This window comes from Cydia amplana, chromosome 1, assembly GCF_948474715.1.
Source record: "Cydia amplana chromosome 1, ilCydAmpl1.1, whole genome shotgun sequence".
Lineage (NCBI taxonomy): Eukaryota > Metazoa > Arthropoda > Insecta > Lepidoptera > Tortricidae > Cydia > Cydia amplana.
In genome coordinates, this window is record NC_086069.1 from 5,185,045 (window position 1) to 5,207,038 (window position 21,994).

The window sequence follows — 21,994 nt, forward strand, 5'->3', positions numbered from 1 at the left end:
TTTACAAGTTAACGCAGATCAAAGATCATTTAGTTGGCCACACTGCATGGGTAAACTAATATATTTACATCACATGCAGTTAACCAATAAACATTATGTTATTACGTTTTTAACATTAACGCATTCATAAAATATGTTAAGCGTGTTTCATGTTTCCCATAATATCCTGAGAACTGATATGCAAATTAATGTTGTGTTTTTTGTGTTCATATAGCGGTAATGAAAATGTGTAACAAAATTATCATACTCGATCATAGATGCTCGATCGGCAAAGTAATCTAACATGACTCGACAAAGAATGCCCCACCCAATTGTAATTTGAAGTTTTTGGTCAGAATTTCAAATTCACTCAACAATTAAAAAATGGGCTCATCTGCCCTTTAAACCTTATTATATGAAAAACAAGGTTGAATTTCCTTTGTTAACACATTTTTAATATTGTCTATGCTGGATGCGTAAAGTAATTTGGGAGCCCATATTAAAAGACGAGTGATCTGTGAGTAGAATCCTTGATGATTGGTTCCAAGTTTGGTAGAAGGATATCCTTATTTATAGTCAATACCTTTTTTTCAGTAATTGCTATTTTTCCATTTACTTCGTAGGGATTGGAACATAATATTATTATTTTTCATAATATTATAAATAATAATAGGTAATATATTAATGTGAGATTTATAGACGCATCTATCGCGAGTTACTTCTATATCTTAGAGGACTTTGCAAAACATAAAGTTAGATTTTGCTATTTATAAACTCTTAGATATTGGAAATAAGATGAACCGATCTGCATTAACAATATATTATCGATATTTTGGGAAATCTATCATATTTTGGGTATGGAGCAAAATACATTGTACAGTTGTACAAAATACAGTTGGATTTTATTTTCACAGCTTTAAGGAATGAGGTGTATTTAGTATTCAGTAGTTATAATATTAATATACATTTTTGGCCTTTTATTTATATAAACAAGAAATTAAAATTTGCGTTAAGTACGTAAAGATAAAATTGAATCACTTAAACGTCATAATTGATTGCCGAAAACTTTAAAATGTATAAATTTTCTGTATCAGAGAGGCAATATAATAACATTAATAACACGTAATGGTATTATTTATCATGTATAAACGCAAAAATGTAATGGTAATTCGTTGCAATTAAATGTAATATCAATTAAAATTCTATCTTAGGGATATTAATCGCATTCGTATCATATTTATGTAAACAACGATAATATCTCTTATCAGTGATGTGTTGGTGAAGTAAAAAAAATGAAATAAACACGAAATAAAATGTTAAATGAGATCGTGGATGCGATACTCCCAATCAAATGTGCAAAGACACTGAGGAGCAAAACACGACATGAAAATAGAACTAATTTCAAAAGAAGACAACAAAATGAGAGAGATAAAACGAAATATGAAATTAAAGAACCTTACAAAATTATGGACGATGTTCAAACACACGAGATTAAAACAACAGCAAGAAGTAAAGCAATAAAAATAGAATTACCAAATTTGTTAGGTCTTCTTGTTTTATATGTGTGTATAACGAATGTTATTATTAAGTGTGATGTAAGTGTTGATGATAAAGCTTTGAGAGATGAAAGGAAAATACATGGAATGTATTTGCACAATAAGGGGTCATCAAAGTATTGGCATGGTCATAGATACGAGAATAAATTGTATGGTAAAAATCACCACAAACGAGCATCGATCTCTGATGACGAAGACAAAGAAACTTACTCTAGCCCTGAAGAAGTCAATAAACGTTATGATTCCTATAGTCATAAACACGAAGATACGAAAATCACTGGAAACGATACTTACGTAATTGGCCACCCGCATGATTTAGTATCAAACCCCTTCTATGTGAAGGAAATAAACTTTAAATTAAGACCTGACATGAATCAGTTCAGCGAGAAAATACTAAAATTAGGAGTTCTCTTGCCAACAAATCCCTTGCTGGAATTCTCATTGGCCAAAGTTTTACCGATTCTCGAGATCGCCATTTCCGCCGTTACGAAACCTGACGGTCCTCTACCAGGATGGAAGATTCTAGTAGACTACCGAGACACAAGATGCTCTTCTATAGAAGGACCACTAGCTGCTTTCGAATTTTATGTAAATGGTTCTGCAGGTAAGTTTTATTGAATAATGCATTTTGTATTTGAACTTTTTTTTGTATTTGAACATTTAATCATTTAATTGCAATTATAATTAATAGCTGAATCGCATTGTATATGAAAGACGTTAGATAAGACAGTTATAATAAATATTACAGATGCCTTCATTGGGCCTGGGTGTGAGTACGTAATAGCACCCGTTGCGAGATACGCCGGGGCTTGGGGCATACCAGTGCTGACTGCGGGGGCTATGGCCGACTCATTCATCCACAAATCTAGCTACTACATGACGCTAACCAGAATGATGGGCAGCTATACTCAGGCCAGTATCGCCATCAGCGAAATTTTTGAGGTAAATCAAAAGTCTCCTGGTGTTATGTAATTGTTTTAGATTTTTCTTTGCTAGATGAGAAAGTTATTAATTTATTGTTTGTTTTATTGGGCGACGACCTATCACAACACTTTTTTTTTCTGTGAATGTATTGATAAATTTCCATTTGTGCGAAAGGTCATCATATAAAATCAATTAGCCACTAAATAGTAGTTCTAAAATATGTTCAAATTAGTAATAACCAGTTTAATGTGCCTTTCCAACAGATGAAAATTTTGACATAATAGGAAGCTTTCATGTTGTTTTATAAGTGTTATTTATTTATTCGTTTGTTTGTGTAAATGTTGTAAGACTTATTTTTATGCAAATCTTAGAATACCTTTCCACTACAATTTTGGAATTATATTGTAAATTCAATCGTTTTACGTGACTTGAATTCAAATTGGCGAACAATGTTAAATTACATTTCCAGAACAGTAATGGTTTGGTATTCATAATGAAGTATTAAATAGATTACTCTTTCCATCACTTTAAAATCTGTTTTGTTAAAGTTGAACTTCCTTTATTTTAATAGCAACATTTTTACTGATTATTTCTTCAACCTTTTATTTAATTGAGATAAATCAAATACGCTCTAATACCTACCTATGAAAAGATGTATTATTGTAGTATATAGAGGCCAAACTATACAAAAACAAAAGAGTTTAAATTTTACGGACTTAGTAAATTTAATATGGTACGGAGCGCGTCACTCATTAATTACTACCAAGTTAACATATAAAAAAGCGGCCAAGTGCGAGTCGGACTCGCCCATGAAGAGTTCCGTATTTAGGGGATTTATGACGTATTAAAAAAAAACTACTTACTAGATCTCGTTCAAACCAATTTTCGGTGGAAGTTTGTATGGTAATGTACATCATATATTTTTTTTAGTTTTATCATTCTCTTATTTTAGAAGTTACAGGGGGGGGGGCAAATTTTACCACTTTGGAAGTGTCTCTCGCGCAAACTATTCAGTTTAGAAAAAAATGATATTAGAAACCTCAATATCATTTTTGAAGACCTATCCATAGATACCCCACACGTATGGGTTTGATGAAAAAAATTTTTTTGAGTTTCAGTTCTAAGTATGGGGAACCCCCAAAATTTATTGTTTTTTTTCTTTCTATTTTTGTGTGAAAATCTTAATTCGGTTCACAGAATACATCTACTTACTAAGTTTCAACAGTATAGTTCTTATAGTTTCGGAAAAAAGTGGCTGTGACATACGGACGGACGGACAGACAGACAGACAGACAGACATGGCGAATCCATAAGGGTTCCATTTTTTGCCATTTGGCTACGGAACCCTAAAAAGTGTCGCTTTGTAAACAATTGTATACGCAGCTAACCGTTTTCATAGGTATAATTTATTAATTAGAGTAGCTGCCAATAGAATCACGTTATGGTAATGAGTCAAAAGCATTAATAGTAGACAAAATATCTCTACATTTTAAATTTGGAAACCCCTGATATAATTGTAATGACAAACGAAAGGATTTAATGAATCTTTACATAAATTATTTAAATAAAACCGCTAACAAATGATCCGTTTTGGAGAGAATTGGGAACAGTTACAAATATATGCAAACGACCTCTCATCCTAAATTTAGATACCGTTCCGTCGACGGTAAAAATTGACTTTTGACATAAACATACTATAAATTGTAACTGCAGTGGGAGCTTCTAAAAATCGCAATGCATATGATTTTCTAACACCTTTTTAGGGTTCCGTAGCCAAATGGCAAAAAACGGAATCCTTATGGATTCGTCATGTCTGTCTGTCTGTCTGTCCGTCTGTATGTCACAGCCACTTTTTTCCGAAACTATAAGAACTATACTGTTGAAACTTGGTAAATAGATGTATTCTATAAACCGCATTAAGATTTTCACACAAAAATAGAAAAAAAAAAACAATAAATTTTGGGGGTTCCCCATACTTAGAACTGAAACTCAAAAATTATTTTTCCTCAAACCCATTTGGGGTATCTATGGATAGGTCTTCAAAAATGATATTGAGGTTTCTAATATCATTTTTTTTCTAAACTGAATAGTTTGCGCGAGAGACACTTCCAAAGTGGTAAAATGTGTGTCCCTCCCTGTAACTTCTAAAATAAGAGAATGATAAAACTAAAAAAAATATATGATGTACATTACCATGCAAACTTCCACCGAAAATTGGTTTGAACGAGATCTAGTAAGTAGTTTTTTTAATACGTCATAAATCCCCTAAATACGGAACCCTTCATGGGCGAGTCCGACTCGCACTTGGCCGCTTTTTTTTCATACAAAGTCCGCTGCCATGGAAAACAGTCCAAAGGGCAAAGAATCGTCGTCCGTAATAATATGTGATCCAACATGTTTTACGACATCTACCCATTTTCGGCCGAACACATAATATATGAAGAGAGTCACTGAACTGAGATTGAAGCTAAATGGGATTCCATGAGAAAATAATTATTATGTTAACAAAGGAATTGGATTGTTATTTAAAAATGAAATCAGTTTTTTTATTCTTGAATGGTTTAGACTCATCACTGAACGATTTATAAACAAAAACAATTTCAATTAAATACTGTAAACTGAAGACCAAGGATTGTTTTTTTTTTATAAACTTAAAAACATTTTTAATAGTACTATGCTTAAAGGAAACAAATCAGTGTTTTTCGAGTGAATTTTATCAATGTCACTTAACTTTTAAGACTTAACTAACATGCCACAGAAGATACAAACGAGACCGATTTTTTCTATAATACTATCCTATGTTTTTTTTAATAAGGAACTGCTTTTATCTATAGTGCTACTCGTACAGAGCAAATTTACATTTCGGAAATTTTCTCCGCATTGGCAATCGGTTTGGCCACTCGCCACAGGTTCTGATATTGCCTTTGGCTTGTTTTCCGACATTACTAAACTTGTTTTACAATAAGTATTTAATACTGCAATTGGGCACTATGCCTAATTGTTTTATGATAAATTGGATTTTTGCTGTTTAATATTTTACAGTCGCATTTTGTCGTGATTTTTTAAATATCTAAACGTCAAATATTCTTTTTTTAGTTTAGGCTGACTACTTACCGCCACCACTTTTTTTTATTAATTATTCCATCATCAGACGGTCTATTAACAGTTTTCAGAAAAAATTCTAATTCCATCTCTGCCACTCCAATACAGCATAGACGATAGACGTTTTGAAATTTTACAAAATTTAACTAGCTTGTTCTCAGTTTTTCTTAATATTAATGTTCCGTAACTGCGCACATGCTAGCAGAAGTCACATTGTGAATTGTTTTCATAACCTTGTCGTTTTTAGACAAAATTACTCGGTTAATTATGCTATTCAAGCGTCATGTTTGATGTAAATATTTTCATCCATATTATATCACAATAGTCAAGTAACCTTGAGACTGTTTTTGAATTAACTTGCTCTTGAAATGCACCTGTTCATACAAAATTATATGCCTAAAGTCCAATATCAACTTATATAAATAGTTTAATATTATAAATTAATAATGTGGTTTTCATATGACTGAATAACAAAACGCGTTCTTTAATATTTTAGCCATTCTAGTTCCATGGATAGCCCACAAAAATATAATTATAAAATAGATTTTTTGAATTGTCATATTAATTATATTATTTATTTTGAAATTTACCTTAAGCATTGTATTGTTACGATTGACTTTCATTGGCCTGTAAATTGAAAACTTTAAAAACTTTTGTTAAAAGGCGTAGTCGGACGTTACTCCTAAAATACTTATGCTAAAATATCGGGATTTCGTTGGTTTTATTCCAAGATTTGAAGCTAATTTTTCTTAATGTACCTATAATACTTTCGGGCTGTTAATTTAAGATCTATCCTATGTTATATTATTTATGCCAAATCTTGTAAATATATATTTGTGAATAATCTTATCAAGCATTCAAAGAATTAAAAGAATGCAACACCACATTCTGGTTTTGTGATGAAAGCCACACAAAAGTATAAATGTAGAAGGCAAGAATGGCTTCAATGTGTCACTCTTAATAATTTTTCATGACCATTAGGCATATATCTTTATCAGCCTTCCGGTTTTCCTTATTCAGGCACATCACGTCTCACGGCGACGACGTAGAAATTGGGCCTATTCTAATATGTTTGCTTATCTTTCCTGACCCTTTTAGTTAAATGAATGAAAGATTTATGTAAATCATAAGTCTCAGAAATCAGGAGTGTCTCCCCACTGGTGATACTACACAAAATTAAGAACCAAATAGTGACGTTTTATTTTTGAAAATTTGAATATCAAGCTCAAATGGTTTTGTATAATGACACTGTGGTTCTCAAGAAACGATTATTTGGTAGGTTTTCTTGTAAGATTCAAAAGTACCTATCTATGTAAGTTACTACAAAGCCCGGGATATGGAGATTTGCCGGCAAATACCTACTACCTCGGAGGAGGTATGTAGGTATATGTATGTATAGGTAGTGCTTTTCTCAAAAATGCGTGGAAAACTGGAAATACAACGAAAAATTAATAATAACATAATAGTTTATTGTACGACGCGTTGCGTGACATGCATTCAGGGTCATTTTGCGAGTCTATATAGGCCGGAAAATTTGTAGGAAAATTCATTGTCGGCGCGTTTTGCTTAAGGCCGCACAACAAGACGTTTCGCAGCCGACTACTACATATTACGAACGTAATGTAATAACGATATTTCCACGCATGTTTGAGAATAAATGATATATGTCTATCTATGCGTTTCTTGCTTTTTAATTTCATTTATCCATTTTAGAAACCTACTTTTAACAGATAGAAACTATCTTTTAGCAATGTTGTTAAATATTAGTGCTGAATTAATTTATCCATTTTGTAACTTAGAGATTTGAAGACAACAAAGAAAATCACGAAAGCCGACCTATACCGGGTTTGCAGATCGTTTGCAGGTTATGTTAAGCACAAAATATTATATCGTTTTGTGTTACCTATTTTAAAATTAAATGGGCTTTCCTGACAGTCTGTATTGGCTTTATTGTCTGTGTCCTTAGTTGTAATTTAGCTTTATATTTAGTGGACATTATCCACTTTTTATTATACATTATTTTACTATAAGTTAATTATGAATGCATTAAGATTATCTACACTGATTTGTTTTACAGTTTTGATGTAGAGTTATTAAGTAATTTTCTTAGAAATCAATTTTGCACCACCACTTTCAACTTCGTCTAATTGTTACCAAGTTGAATTAAAACCTTAATTTTGAAAGTGTTAAGTAACAAACAGCACTCAAATTTCAACTTCAAGTTAATATTCAATTATTACAGCAAAGTTAGTCACACCATAATTAAAATAAGTATCCTCTTGTTTCAGGAGTTTAACTGGCACCGCGTTGGCATGTTATATCACAACAACGACCCATCCTCTGGCCACGGAAATAGCCAGTGCTTCCTTACTCTGAGTCCGGTGTTCGCAATACTGCAGAAAAGGTCAGGCGCAGACATCCGGAACCTGCCATTTGACGAGACCAACACGACTTCGACGAAAATAAAACAGCTTCTGCAGAAGTTGTCTTTGAGCACTAGAAGTAAGTAAACATTTACGTACAGCTGATATGAAATAAACTTTGTTCCGAAATAATAATGTTTCACTTGTGGCGTCTTTAGATTTGTGTTGAAATCAACTTTCCGCATCTGTCGGCGGTTTTATTTTAGTTGCCTTAAGATCACTGCATCAGGCGTATGAATCGTATGATGGATAGCGTTATCTACATGATAAAATTAGCGTCACTATTTAACACCTTGTGATTGAAAGAGACAGGCACTGACATTATTACGCCGGCATTTATTAAATACAGGAGCGGCATATACTCCTTACTGGAGAAAGTAAATAAACAATGATTATGTTTCACTATCGTGGAACAAGCGTAGTTAAAATTACACATACATGATGGATTATTATTGGACATCAGCCAATACTAATGCTTTTAATCAACGAATGTGCCAACACGTCACTTGCGGAACTATTTCTCTTGCTATTTTTAGATCTGGTTTACTACAATTACAAGATTATTTTTATCTTTTTCTTACAATCACTTTACATTCGTACGATCGTATTTTTAGGGTTCCGTAGCCAAATGGCAAAAAACGGAACCCTTATAGATTCGTCATGTCTGTCTGTCTGTCCGTCTGTCTGTCCGTCCGTATGTCACAGCCACTTTTCTCCGAAACTATAAGAACTATACTGTTGAAACTTGGTAAGTAGATGTATTCTGTGAACCGCATTAAGATTTTCACACAAAAATAGAAAAAAACGATAAATTTTTGGGGTTCCCCATACTTTGAACTGAAACTCAAAAATTTTTTTTTCTTCAAACCCATACGTGTGGGGTATCTATGGATAGGTCTTCAAAAATGATATTGAGGTTTCTAATATCATTTTTTTCTAAACTGAATAGTTTGCGCGAGAGACACTTCCAAAGTGGTAAAATGTGTGTCCCCCCCCCCTGTAACTTCTAAAATAAGAGAATGATAAAACTAAAAAAAATATATGATGTACATTACCATGTAAACTTCCACCGAAAATTGGTTTGAACGAGATCTAGTAAGTAGTTTTTTTTTATACGTCATAAATCGCCTAAATACGGAACCCTTCATGGGCGAGTCCGACTCGCACTTGTTTTATTGACAGAAATGCAGAAAAAAACATTTTTAAAATAATAGTTTTTCTCGTCATTTTGGTACTGCTGTTAGTATATTATGTAGGTATATGTCTCTTCAAAATATAAACGTTTTAAAACTTCAAGTTAGTATTAAATTAGTATTAAATAATTACAAAAAATATATATATATATTCATAGACAAATAGAGTTTATCTGGCTGAGCGTGGTGCTGCGACTTATGCTAATAAATTTAACCCTTAATTTGTGAGGGTAAAGGCGCTTCATACGGTTGAATTAAATTGTTGCTTCTATGTTTTAGATAAATAAATATAACATTATTACATCAATATAAGTATGTGATATTTAGTAGTAATTTTCGGTCATCACTGTAAAAAAGATTTTCACATTAAACCCACAAACAGTTCAGATCCCAGTAGACCAATATTTTTTTATGAACATTTAACAAATATGCTATTAAGCCCCAAATACAAGCACAGAACTAGTATTAAATCACTACAAATATAGTAGTAGTACCTTCTTGTAGTTATATTCTGAAAGTTAAATGTTTCTCGTTGACGGTACGGCCACAGCTGTAATCAGCTTAGGCCGTCGGGTTCAGGGTATTTGCTCAGGCAGTGTTTAATTTAACAAAGTGGCATTTAACACGGATTACAATTTAATGGCAACGTTATTACTGAGGCTGCCAGTGCCAGTGAGAATTAAATGCACACTGCAATTAGATATACAATATTAACTGACATATTTTTATAAGAAACGCGTAATGCGCTCAATACGAAGCCGATGTGGTATGTGTAAAGTAGCTTATACTTAAGTAATTTAAGTATGTATGACTTATAACAAGTATAGTTGGACTATGTATATAATTCAATGGATAGGTAAGGATAGACGTATAGAAAAATATACTATCATAATTCATGTTATTGATATTAAGTGATTTTCAGGCCATAATTATTTTTGTAGAAATTTCTTTGCAAGGCGCGTGGTGTCCATTCATGTTATTGATATTAAGTGATTTTCAGACCATAATTATTTTTGTAGAAATTTCTTTACAAGGCGCGTGGTGTCCATTCATGTTATTGATATTAAGTGATTTTCAGACCATAATTATTTTTGTAGAAATTTCTTTACAAGGCGCGTGGTGTCCATTCATGTTATTGATATTAAGTGATTTTCAGACCATAATTATTTTTGTAGAAATTTCTTTACAAGGCGCGTGGTGTCCATGCAATATGCACCAAACGAAGGCCAATCAATGATAGAGGGCCTTAGGAGCTAATACCAATTTGACTCCCATGTGTTCAGCGAAAAATAATGGTATCGGAATTCTCTCATGGTGATTCGTGCTAACGTAACTTTTGTAACTTGATTATTTCTAAATGTTATGAATGTTAGTCGAATATTGATATATATGTAAATAGATTTGCCTGAAAACTGTTCTGATGGTAAGGAGACACATTCGTTTTCGTTACACATGAACATAGGGGTCAAATCAATAGCTCTTAAAGACCTGTCTTTGACCTTCGTTTGATCCGCACCTACTGAACGCGACATTTTGTCTACATTGATACTACACACTCAGTTATTTCTCAGTAGGTACTCAGAATTACTCACAAGATGTACTTACGTATTGATGTAATTATGAGAAGAAATAACATTTTAAACACAAATAAATCACAACAAAAACACAATAAAATGGTCCACACATGATACCTACCTACACAAGTCAGGTAATATTAATTGATGATGATTATTTTAAACTGAAAATTGTTCTTTAACAGTTTAAAATCGCTACATACCTTTAAACGTATAAGTACTTATACTTAATCTTTTTACCTCAATGGCCGTGATATTGGAATCTAAATAAATGCCTTATAAACCGCGGATGACTTTGTGCGTCATAAAACGTACGTGTGAATAAAAGTAAGAATAACGGAAAAAATTATCCGCTTACGGAATCAGTATCCAAACTTTTTATACGACCAGCTATATAATCTGTTAAAACGGGATCTTGCTCTTCCGTTGTACAAAGAGAAGCTATAATCATAATACTGTTTTAAATATTTTCGATAAAAAAATATTTTACATTTTCAACAACATCTTTTTTGCTTTACAAAAGTTTGTATCTTAATTGTAGGTAACGAGTGTAAACACGTCATCACAAGCGATGTATTGTAGGTAGTAATTATTATACAATATTCTATAAGTGTGTAACGACGCCTCCGCTTGTCAACAACATATCCTAAATAGGTACAAATACATATTAATAATGTAGTATTTATAGTCTGTCCAGACTAGACGTGTGCGCCGATTAAAAAACGATCGGCGGCGGCGTTTGCCAAAAAATCGGCGGCGGCGGCGTGTTTTCGGCGTGAAATCGGCGTGACCTTGACTTTCAGGTTTCTAAAGAAAATCATGAATTTGTCGTTTTTTCTTGAAAATTTAATTAATCCAGGTTGGTGGTAAGTGAACTACGTAATCTACGTATAGTTTTGAATAGGTTGTGAGTAAAATAGGGTCGCGTTTGTAAATGTATATAGGATATAATAACTTGATTTTTCTAGTAAATGGCTTGCATTAAGGGGTTACCTGGTCCCAAAGATTTTCGATCCGATCTGTATCTCTCTGTAACTCCGTTTTCTCATGCTTTTCATGGCTTATCTTTAAATATCCTTGAAATTAGCTAGACGTATAAATAGTGGTAGCAGTCCACTTAATGGTTTTCTTGTCGTACAACCTGGTGGCTCACTGAGACGTATCTTCATCTTTCTCGTTTTCTCATTGCTGCTGAGGATTGCGACCACTTGCGGTCGCGGTCATAAGCCGTGTGGACTTCACGATGCAGACTGCCGCCAGCCATCGACGATCTCAAACATGCTCCACTTCGAGACCGTTTGCCATTCATTGGGCCTTAACTCATATGTTTTTCTGCGTTGGAAACCGCATAATATGTCCGAAGAAAGATGTTGTGGAGAGCCGAGGCTTTGTTCTTCTACTTCTTCTAGCTGTCCTTGGTATAAGCAGCAGTCTTCGCCAACACCACATCTCAAAAGCGCCAACCTTTGGACGTCACACTTTTTGAGGCTCCACATTTCGACAGCATACTGGAATATTGAAAAGACGAGAACTCGTACTATGTGCACTTTAGATGCACGTTGAAGCCATAGCATTCTACTACAACTCGGAGTACGTTTGACCTGTCTACTAGCATTACTTTGGTTTTGGAATGTTTGGTCTTATTTAAGATTCAAATTTCTTCAGAAGAGCCGCTATTTCAATGAATTTCTTGAGGTTATTCCTGTCAGTCAGTCAACAATAGTACAAGCAATGATGATGATCGCAACATTAGCTAATAGCTAGTTTTCCTTTTCTGTCGCACTTGCACCTTGAGGTCCCCTGGTACATGAGCCCTGTGTTTTAGTTGCCTAGTTAATTGCAATGTAAGTATTTTCATGACGTAGCATTTTAACTTCGTATGTGAGGTGAGGGCATAAACATTCTAATTATCTAATAGTTGAATGAGAATACACAATTAACAGGAAAAATCCTACTTCGTATATTACTACCTCATGTTTCTTGACGCTGAACACTGTGTGTCAAAAAGTGTGTGCCACTGGCTTAAATCCGTGTCATTTAATAAATAATTCATAAAAATTTGACAATTGTAACATATATAATACAAATCAATCCAAATTTTCATACAAATACCAAGTTAGAGTAGTTAGAATAGCTGATTAACAACACTCAAGGTCACGGCGATTTCACGCCGATCATTCATCGGCGGCGGCGGCGTGGCAAAAAAACCCGGCGGCGGCGGCGCGCCGGCGCGGCGCACACGTCTAGTCCAGACTACTGTGATTCCCTATTTGTTTTGGTATTTAATTGGTAGTAAGCATTTCTTATTTCTGACAGTTCTTATTTAAACATTTACTATTGCTGTGTGTGTAGGTTCTATTCTTATGGGGAAAGGGCCAATATATTATGCTGGACGTCTAATTTTGTAGTATCTTTTTGCATGAAGCTTCTTCTAGGAAGTAAAATGGTACAATATATAGGTGTCACAGTACATCAGGTAACCAGCAGTGCTATACGATCGAATTTATATGCTAATGTTGAGACAAGGGTGCGCGTTTTGATGGTGGTTGGTCTCTCGAGGATCCTTGGCTTTGAGCAAATTTATACATTAATGGAATTTGTTAGCTTGTTCAATTGTTTTGTTTTAGTTGTAAAATCGTTGACAACCGGTCTGGCCTAGTGGGTAGTGACCCTGCCTGTGACGCCGCGGTCCTAGGTTCGAATCCCAGTAAGCATTTATTTGTGTGATGAGCACAGATATTTCCTGAGTCATGGTTGTTTTCTATGTATTTAAGTATTTGTATATTATATAGGTATATCGTTGTCTGAGTACCCACAACACAAGCTATCTTGAGCTTACCGTGGGGCTTAGTCATTTTGTGTAATAATGTCCTATAATATTTATTAATTTATCGTTTCAACAGAGGCATAGCTATGTATTTTGACATTTAAGCACCTGTGAATGATGTATAGAGGTATAACTTATGTAAACAATGGTATAATAGGCAAATATGTAAGTAGATCATTTTGAAAACGTGAAAACCATATTCCAAGATATAAGGTTAAGGAACTTATGTGTAAAATATTACCGAATGGGAAACGAGTGCTTTAATAACAAGCGACCGAAGTATACAAAAAAACCCCATAAGAACGCCGATAGAACGCGCGCACGTGTAAGATAGTACGTTCACATCACTTAGTTTGGTCATTCAACTTTATCGTTTTATATCCATAGATAATGTTTCGCCTATTGAGCTATAGGCTTACAGGATACCTACGCCAAAGTAGCCCCCAAAGGATTGGACGCGTCAAAACGAATCATAATTTCTCGTACTTCTAGTATCCACCGAAGAGTTATACTGCCCATGTTCTGGGTCCGAAGACTTTATATTGTTTTGCGTGAACCTAAACATGTATTACACAGTCAATAATTTACCAAAACTATATAAATATACATCTGTTTGCAGAAAGGTTGACACCTCTGAAGCTGACTACATAAACTACATAGGTGCCTAATCTTTAACTAGAAATAAAATGAACGACGTAAGAATTAATTTACTGCTGACCGATGTATCACTCCGTCGTACGTAATCTCGTTCAAACTGAAGACAGAGGGAACCACAAGCTCGAGGCTTAAACAGTAAGATGAATTAGTATGGGACTACATACTACAAAGTCCATCCGATTGCATTACCCAGGGTCGTGTATTAATAACCACTGAATTGGTGATCGGTGATTAGTGATTAGTTGATTACTATTAACGTGCAAATATTCCGTTCAATGTTTGAGAGTATAATGAAGGTATAGCCATGCCGGGTCTTCCATGGCGAATAAAGAGTCACGTATGACCTTGCATGAATTGTCAAAATGTGCCTACCGAGGACCCAAGTTTGACTTTCTATGAAGAAATAATCGAAATTGAATTATTTCACTTGCTGATGGTAACTTGCCTTTATATACCCACAAGTCCCTCTTATTTTTTATGACGTATTTTTGTATTTGTCATAAATTACGTGTATGATATTAGGTGTGTACTTGGTGGTAGCTAATGGATTGTATAATGATCTGCTTTCCTGCTTGCTTTAGGTTTGTTAAGTTGACGTTTGGATGTCAACTGCAGCTGCATTACTGTTGCGGCTTCGTTGTTGGCGCCCCTGCATCTGCCAAATTCTTTAATAAAATGAATGGCATTCGCCGCCGCATTACTGCCACGATTATGACGTTGTCGTCATGTCACTAATTTTATCAAGGACATTGACAGATACAGCGGCGGCAGCAATGACGCGACAACAGTACCTAATGGAGTTTCAGTTGACATTTAAACTATACCTTTAGTTCTAATTTATCCAGTAACCTATAGGCGCTCAGATACCTACATACGGTGTATGTTTGTATAGTATATCCTAAATGTGATGCTAAAACGCGTGAATGCCTTGCATCAATCATTCGTTGTTATTATTACATCAAGCAAATTGATATTCAGCCCACAATGGCACGCCAATCACATAAAACTAACACAAACTAATCCTATGTTTTGCATATCAAACGCAATGCTGCAGAAATATGCCACGCATCAATATGCACGTGGAGTTACTGTTGAATTAGATCAAGTTGTATCTCGCAGTAGAACAGGAAGTCGGTGCATTTGCATAATCTTTCAATAGTGCAGCTAATATTTGGAATAATAACTACATTTTGTAGCAGCAAGGGGATTTAACTTGAAAGATTGCTCGTAATGCGTTAGGTATCAAAAACCCCGAAGTAACTTCGGATATATTTAATAAACAAATATATGGGTGTATTTTAAACACGTTATTTTACCGATGTTTTTAATTTATAACATCATTTATTTACAAACAAGATATATACAGTGGTATTACTAAAAGAAATTAAAGACTAGCTTAAGTCTAAAATAGGCCCTTGAGGCATTGTTTTGGTTCAGGCGGAGTATGTCACTTTCTTAGGACGTCACATTCTGAGTTCGTCACTTTCTGACTTTGTCACTTTCTGAGATCGTCACATTCTGAGTTCGTCACTTTCTGACTTTGTCACTTTCTGAGATCGTCACATTCTGAGTACGACACTTTCTGAGGACGTCACTTTCTGAGTATGTCACTTTATGAGAACGCCACTTTCTGAGGACGTCACTTTCTGAGTTCGTCACTTTCTGAGTTCGTCACTTTTTTAGCATAGGTACGATTTAACAGTATAATATACCTGCATGAAAGATGTATACTGCCAGCAACCAGATTAGCTGTTCGACATACGGTCGCTTTTATATCCTACATACCAATACCAATCTCTGTTTGCCTTACGCCTGACTGGTAGAGAATTCCATTTGGCAAAACGTCCTATGTGTCGTGCAATAAAGTGAAAATAGAGAAATAAATAATAATAAAAAACAATGTAATTATGTTTCAATCAGAGTATTTAATTCAGAATAAGTACCTACTTAGAAACTACAAGCACCAAAACATTTAGCCACAGATTGGAGTTAGGCCGGCAACAGCTTCGATTCAATACACATAAATGTTTCACACAGTAGGAACCATGATTTTATCATTCGCCGCTGTGATTAGCTCGTGAAGGTATCACGGCAAGCTCGCTGACACCAGTAGAAGGTCATAATTCCAACATATTTACATTTAAACGGACTGCCGCTCCTTTCGTGACAACATATTCTTCAGCATACCGCGTCTTCTGTCATGTCTCCATAAACTCAAACGTCTATTTTCTGATGATAGTGTAAATTTTGGATACCTATCTGCGTATAAAATCAGCATTGCAGTTTTGTTTCAGACAATATTTCTTCTCGTGTCATCTGTGGAGAATAGGCGTCAATGGATTTTTTCTTCAAAGCGTTGCCGAATTTCAGAATATATGTTCAGCTATCAATTACTTCTGCGTATGGAGTGATCCATACTCTCATAGTTCTCATGTTCTTTATTTGTTTGTTTTCTTCCTATATAGGTTACACGATGAATTTTTAAATTATTATTACATTATACTTTTAGCCTGACAATAAAAATCTAGCATGTCGCCGATTTGACAACGCTGATTTTTTTCTATTTAAAATGCGAAACTACAAAAAGGTTATTTATATATAGTTTGTCAAAGGACTGTCTCATTTCAAACATAGAGATAATCATCTTTGTCTTACTCTAGTACTAGCACCCAAAAGAAAAGGATGAGTATAGTTTGTATTGTTCTTATTTAATGACAAATTGGTTTGACCAACTATAATTAGATAATATGGTGCGCTAGCTTCGACCCACGACTTCATCTGCGTGGAAATATGATGATGATAATAATTATGTCCTTCCCCGGGCCTCAAATCAAGGGGAACGAAAATTTGATTATTTTTGCGCTACGACGTACAGTTTAGGAGATACAGCATTATATATTTTTTTTGTTTTTTTTTTTAATTTCTTTTTTGTTTTAATTTTTTTATATATTAATATAAAAAAATTAAAACAAAATTAATTATACTAATTATAGGGGTTTCTTACAGAGGAATGAACATTTTATTATTTTTGCGCTACGACACACGGTTTAAGAGATACAACCCATAAACCTTTTTCTTTCTTTTTTTTATATGTTTTTTGTTTTTCGTGTTTTTGAAACATTACTTAGGCATTTCAGAGGGGAACGAGAATTTGATTATTTTTGCGCTACGGCGCACGGTTTAGGAGATGCATTATAAAGTTTTTTATTGTTTTATTTTTATTTCTTTTTTTTTTTTTTTAATATTAATTAGGGGTTTCTTACAGAGGAATGAACATTTTATTATTTTTGCGCTACGACGCACGGTTTAGGAGATACAACCCATAAACATTTTTCTTTCTTTTTTTCTTTTTTTATTTGTTTTTCGTGTTTTGAAATATTACTTACGGATTTCAAAGGGGAACGAAAATTTGATTATTTTTGCGCTACGACGCGAAGGACCTAATTATTGTTTATAAATCATCATCATCATCATTATATTTCCACGCAGATGAAGTCGCGGGTCGAAGCTAGTGCAACATATTATCTACAGTCCGTTAACTCTAATGACCTTCGGATTTTAGAAAGATACTTACATCGGGTATCGGCGGTAACACGCGAAGGTGATATACTGCTGTTCTGCTTTCTTACTCACTCACAAAAAGTTTTAAGCTTACCGCAAAAAGTAAGGGATACCTATTGTCTCAATGTAAAATAAGCCCTAATTTAATGACGTTATGCTTAATATTTGGTTGATGACTATATTGCTATTTGACTTTTTGTCATATTCTATATAAAATAGAATCAGAATTTGAAAGCAGAACGTCACACCGTCATTTACTACTTCTGGCTGAAATTATATAGAGTGGAAATAAGTAAGTATATTTTATAGTTTGTGTTGTTTATTTTATCTCTAGTTTTAATTCAAAATTACTTTAAAATAAAAGAATAAATTAAAACAATAATTTTAAATTTAATTTGTAAATATACAGTAAGTACTTAAAAGTCACATAATTTAATATGAATTTAAATATTTACTTACCTACTAGTTATGGTGGTATTAACTACTCTATACAAGGTGGTACAAACCTCGATGTCCAAAAATTTTTTTAGATTCTTCACTACGTGGGCTATCAGATTACTATACTTGGTCAGCCAGATCTTGACAGTAGAAAAAGGCGGCAAATTTGAAAAATGTAGGCGCGAAGGGATATCGTCTCATAGAAAATTTGAATTTCTCGCCTTTTTTTACTGACAAGATTTGGTTGACCATCTATAATTTGGGAAGTTTCCACCTCGGTTCCTTTGACCGGCAACTCTGTCAAATTATGATGTTATTATGGTGTTAAGGTCCCTTTTTAGAGTTTTTCGTAAATAACTCTTGAACGGTGGCCCGTAGCAAAAAATGTTCTACTACATAAGTAATCCATATAAAATTTCCTTTTTCCAATTTTTGGTGTTCGTTTGGTGTACTATAGTATAGGTACATAGGGTATCGTCCTGGTAGAATGTTCGCGATCCCAGGACGCCTCCCCAAACGGCATATTGTGGGAAACGCCGGTGTGGGTTTAGTGGGTAGGCTCCTCCCCTTTTTTCATAACTGAAAAGAGCTGGGAGGTGAGAGTCCCACATACCCCCCATTATGGGCCCACGTCGGGGCCAGGGGGACGATACGTAACAGCATTCCCACATCGACAAAAAAAAAAAGGTACATAGGGTATATTCTAATAGCCCACGATATGAGGAATCTAAAAAAAATATTGGATGTCGTGGTATAGACCACCCTGTATAGTTTTAGTGTTGGATTGCAACTAAATGTGCAGTACGACGCTGTCATTTTCTATTACGCGACTACGTCCGATTTTACCCGAAAAACGAAGTTCATTCTGAGAGTTAATGGACTGTAAGTATAGTTCGTCAAACCAATTTGTCATTAAATAAGAACAATACAAACTATACTCATGCTTTTCTTTTGGGTGCTAGTACTCTAGTAGTTACTCTAGGTAAGACAAAGACAGTATATTTATCTCTGTCTATGTTTGAAATGAGAAAGTCCTTTGACAAACTATATATAAATATGTAACCTTTTTGTAGTTTCGCATTTTAAATAGAAAAAAAATCAGCGATGTCAAATCGGCGACATGCTAGATTTTTATTTTCAGGCTAAAAGTATAATGTAATAATAATTTAAAAATTCATCGTGTAACCTATATAGGAAGAAAACAAACAAATAAAGAACATGAGAACTATGAGAGTATGGATCGCTCCATACGCAGAATTGATTGATGGCTGAACATATATTCTGAAATTCGGCAACGCTTTGAAGAAAAAATCCATTGACGCCTATTCTCCACAGATGACACGAGAAGAAATATTGTCTGAAACAAAACTGCAATGCTGATTTTATACGCAGATAGGTATCCAAAATTTACACTATCATCAGAAAAAAAGACGTTTGAGTTTATGGAGACATGACAGAAGACGCGGTATGCTGAAGAACATGTTGTCACAAAAGGAGCGGCAGTCCGTTTAAATGTAAATATGTTGGAATTATGACCTTCTCCTGGTGTCAGCGAGCTTGCTGTGATACCTTCACGAGCTAATCACAGCGGCGAATGATAAAATCATGTTTCCTACTGTGCGAAATATTTGTGTGTATTGAATCGAAGCTGTTGCCGGCCTAACTCCAATCTGTGGCTAAATGTTTTGGTGCTTGTAGTTCCTAAGTAGGTACTTATTCTGAATTAAATACTCTGATTGAAACATAATTACATTGTTTTTTATTATTATTTATTTCTCTATTTTCACTTTATTGTACGACACATAGGACGTTTTGCCAAATGGAATTCTCTACCAGTCAGGCGTAAGGCAAACACTGATTGGTATTGGTATGTAGGATATAAAAGCGACCGTATGTCGAACAGCTAATCTGGTTGCTGGCAGTATACATCTTTCGTGCAGGTATATTATACTGTTAAATCGTACCTATGCTAAAAAAGTGACGAACTCAGAAAGTGACGAACTCAGAAAGTGACGTCCTCAGAAAGTGGCGTTCTCAGAAAGTGACGTACTCAGAAAGTGACGTCCTCAGAAAGTGTCGTACTCAGAATGTGACGATCTCAGAAAGTGACAAAGTCAGAAAGTGACGAACTCAGAATGTGACGATCTCAGAAAGTGACAAAGTCAGAAAGTGACGAACTCAGAATGTGACGTCCTAAGAAAGTGACATACTCCGCCTGAACCATTGTTTTGTACCGATGTTTTTGCCTTTATGTTGTAAAATCTGGTCATTATTTAACGAAACATTGCAGCTTCCCAATCCCTTAATAAGTAAGTTTGCGTATAAAAATATCTACCTACATGTCAATCCCATTTACGCCCGTTAATTTTCACAACTGAATAAATCGGATTTCATTTTGGGAGGTCGTTAATCCGATTCAATTTCATTTGTATTTTGTAAAGTATCAATTTGTGGGGCATAATACAATTAGTGTTGCATTTAAATTGTAAATTAACATTTATAGTCCGTTTTGGCAGAAAAAAGGGCTAGATTATTTTAGAATGTCAGAGAGTGATCCTTATTTTACTGATAGCCATTTATTCAAACAATACTCTTGGAAATTTAACATATACCTACCTATAAGATCAATGTGGCAAAGACCGTCTACAAGGGAAGATCTTCTAATACAAGCACTTTTAACGCTTACAGAAGATCTGCTGAGCAGAAGGAGTGGAGGTGTTCATTTTTTACTGTGTCTTTTTTACTGTGTTTAATTATGATCACTTGCAAAACTCAATTAACGCATTCTGCGGTAAAAGTAAAAGTTTTGATACAGACGGTTGAAATGAAATCAATGACTTAATCCTAACATCTCCCGGATTTGCCCTTAAGCACGTATTAGGCGACTCTAATCTCATAATGCCAATCAGCTCAGGTTCAAAGTTGGAAATGTATTCTGTTTACCTTCACTTTCGTACTTCTTTTTTCTCGGAAAAACCAAATAGAATCGATTTGTACTGTTTAAGTACTTCCATATAAGCGCAAATGATGTATTTGAATTAATGGTGTCTCCGATTACCGTGTAATCGTATTAACCAGATTATATCGCATTAGGGTGTTTAATTTTTCCGAATTTTCGATTTTCATCTGACTTTGCTCGAATTCTGGTTCTTCCTGATTAAAAAATATTATATACAAAAAAAAAAAAATCGGTGTATATTTAGAGGTTGCACAACATCAACAAAATTTTCTCAAATAACCAACGACTCTACATCGGAGGGTAGAAAATGGTTTAAGCGGCTACCATCAAAGCGGTGAGTAGTGTGATACTGAACCTTCTACATATAAATCAATTTTAAAATTAGTAGTTAACATGGATTTTGGTTACTTGATAAATGTTCTAATTAAGATTTTTCAGGTTTTCCACCTGTTTCCAAAGGAAAAGTGGATTTATCGTGTTTTAGACGCAAAATTCAGTTTTTTCATTAGATTTTAGTATCAGATCATTATATTTTGTTATAAAAAAATATAGTTAATATTCACGCAATGTATGGGGTTCTCCCTCCACATTTTCAATTTGTGCAACCTTTAAACGTTAATCGATTATTATGAAAATTGAAATAGACAGTTTTTAGAGTGGGGAGACTCGATTAGTGAGCAAAGTCAGGAAAAATATCACAACTTTATTTTCTCCATTCAAAAGTGAAACACCCTATATCGCATAGTAATGAATTTAAAATACATCCCGACGACGTTTCGAACCCTTAACAGCGTGCAAATA

General features: G+C 34.3%; 1 protein-coding gene and 1 long non-coding RNA gene across 4 annotated transcripts in view; one reads left to right on the forward strand and one right to left on the reverse strand.

Annotated features, from left to right (window-relative positions):
- LOC134661421 (atrial natriuretic peptide receptor 1) overlaps positions 1-21,994 on the forward strand; it is a 288,858-nt gene that overhangs the window by 221,507 nt on the left and 45,357 nt on the right. For 2 of the 3 annotated variants that reach the window (XM_063517542.1, XM_063517618.1), the window contains exons 2-4: positions 1,248-2,139; positions 2,284-2,477; positions 7,850-8,063. The exons of the other annotated variant lie outside the window; for it this stretch is intronic. In XM_063517542.1, the coding sequence (XP_063373612.1) occupies positions 1,293-2,139; positions 2,284-2,477; positions 7,850-8,063 (1,255 nt within the window). In that variant the 5' untranslated portion in view covers positions 1,248-1,292. The remainder of the gene's footprint in view (positions 1-1,247; positions 2,140-2,283; positions 2,478-7,849; positions 8,064-21,994) is intronic. 3 annotated transcript variants of the gene reach the window in all.
- Positions 8,588-21,994, reverse strand: part of LOC134662201 (uncharacterized) — a 216,802-nt gene continuing 203,395 nt past the window's right edge. Inside the window, exon 3 of the long non-coding RNA XR_010098030.1 lies at positions 8,588-8,664. This is a non-coding gene — a long non-coding RNA (uncharacterized LOC134662201). The remainder of the gene's footprint in view (positions 8,665-21,994) is intronic.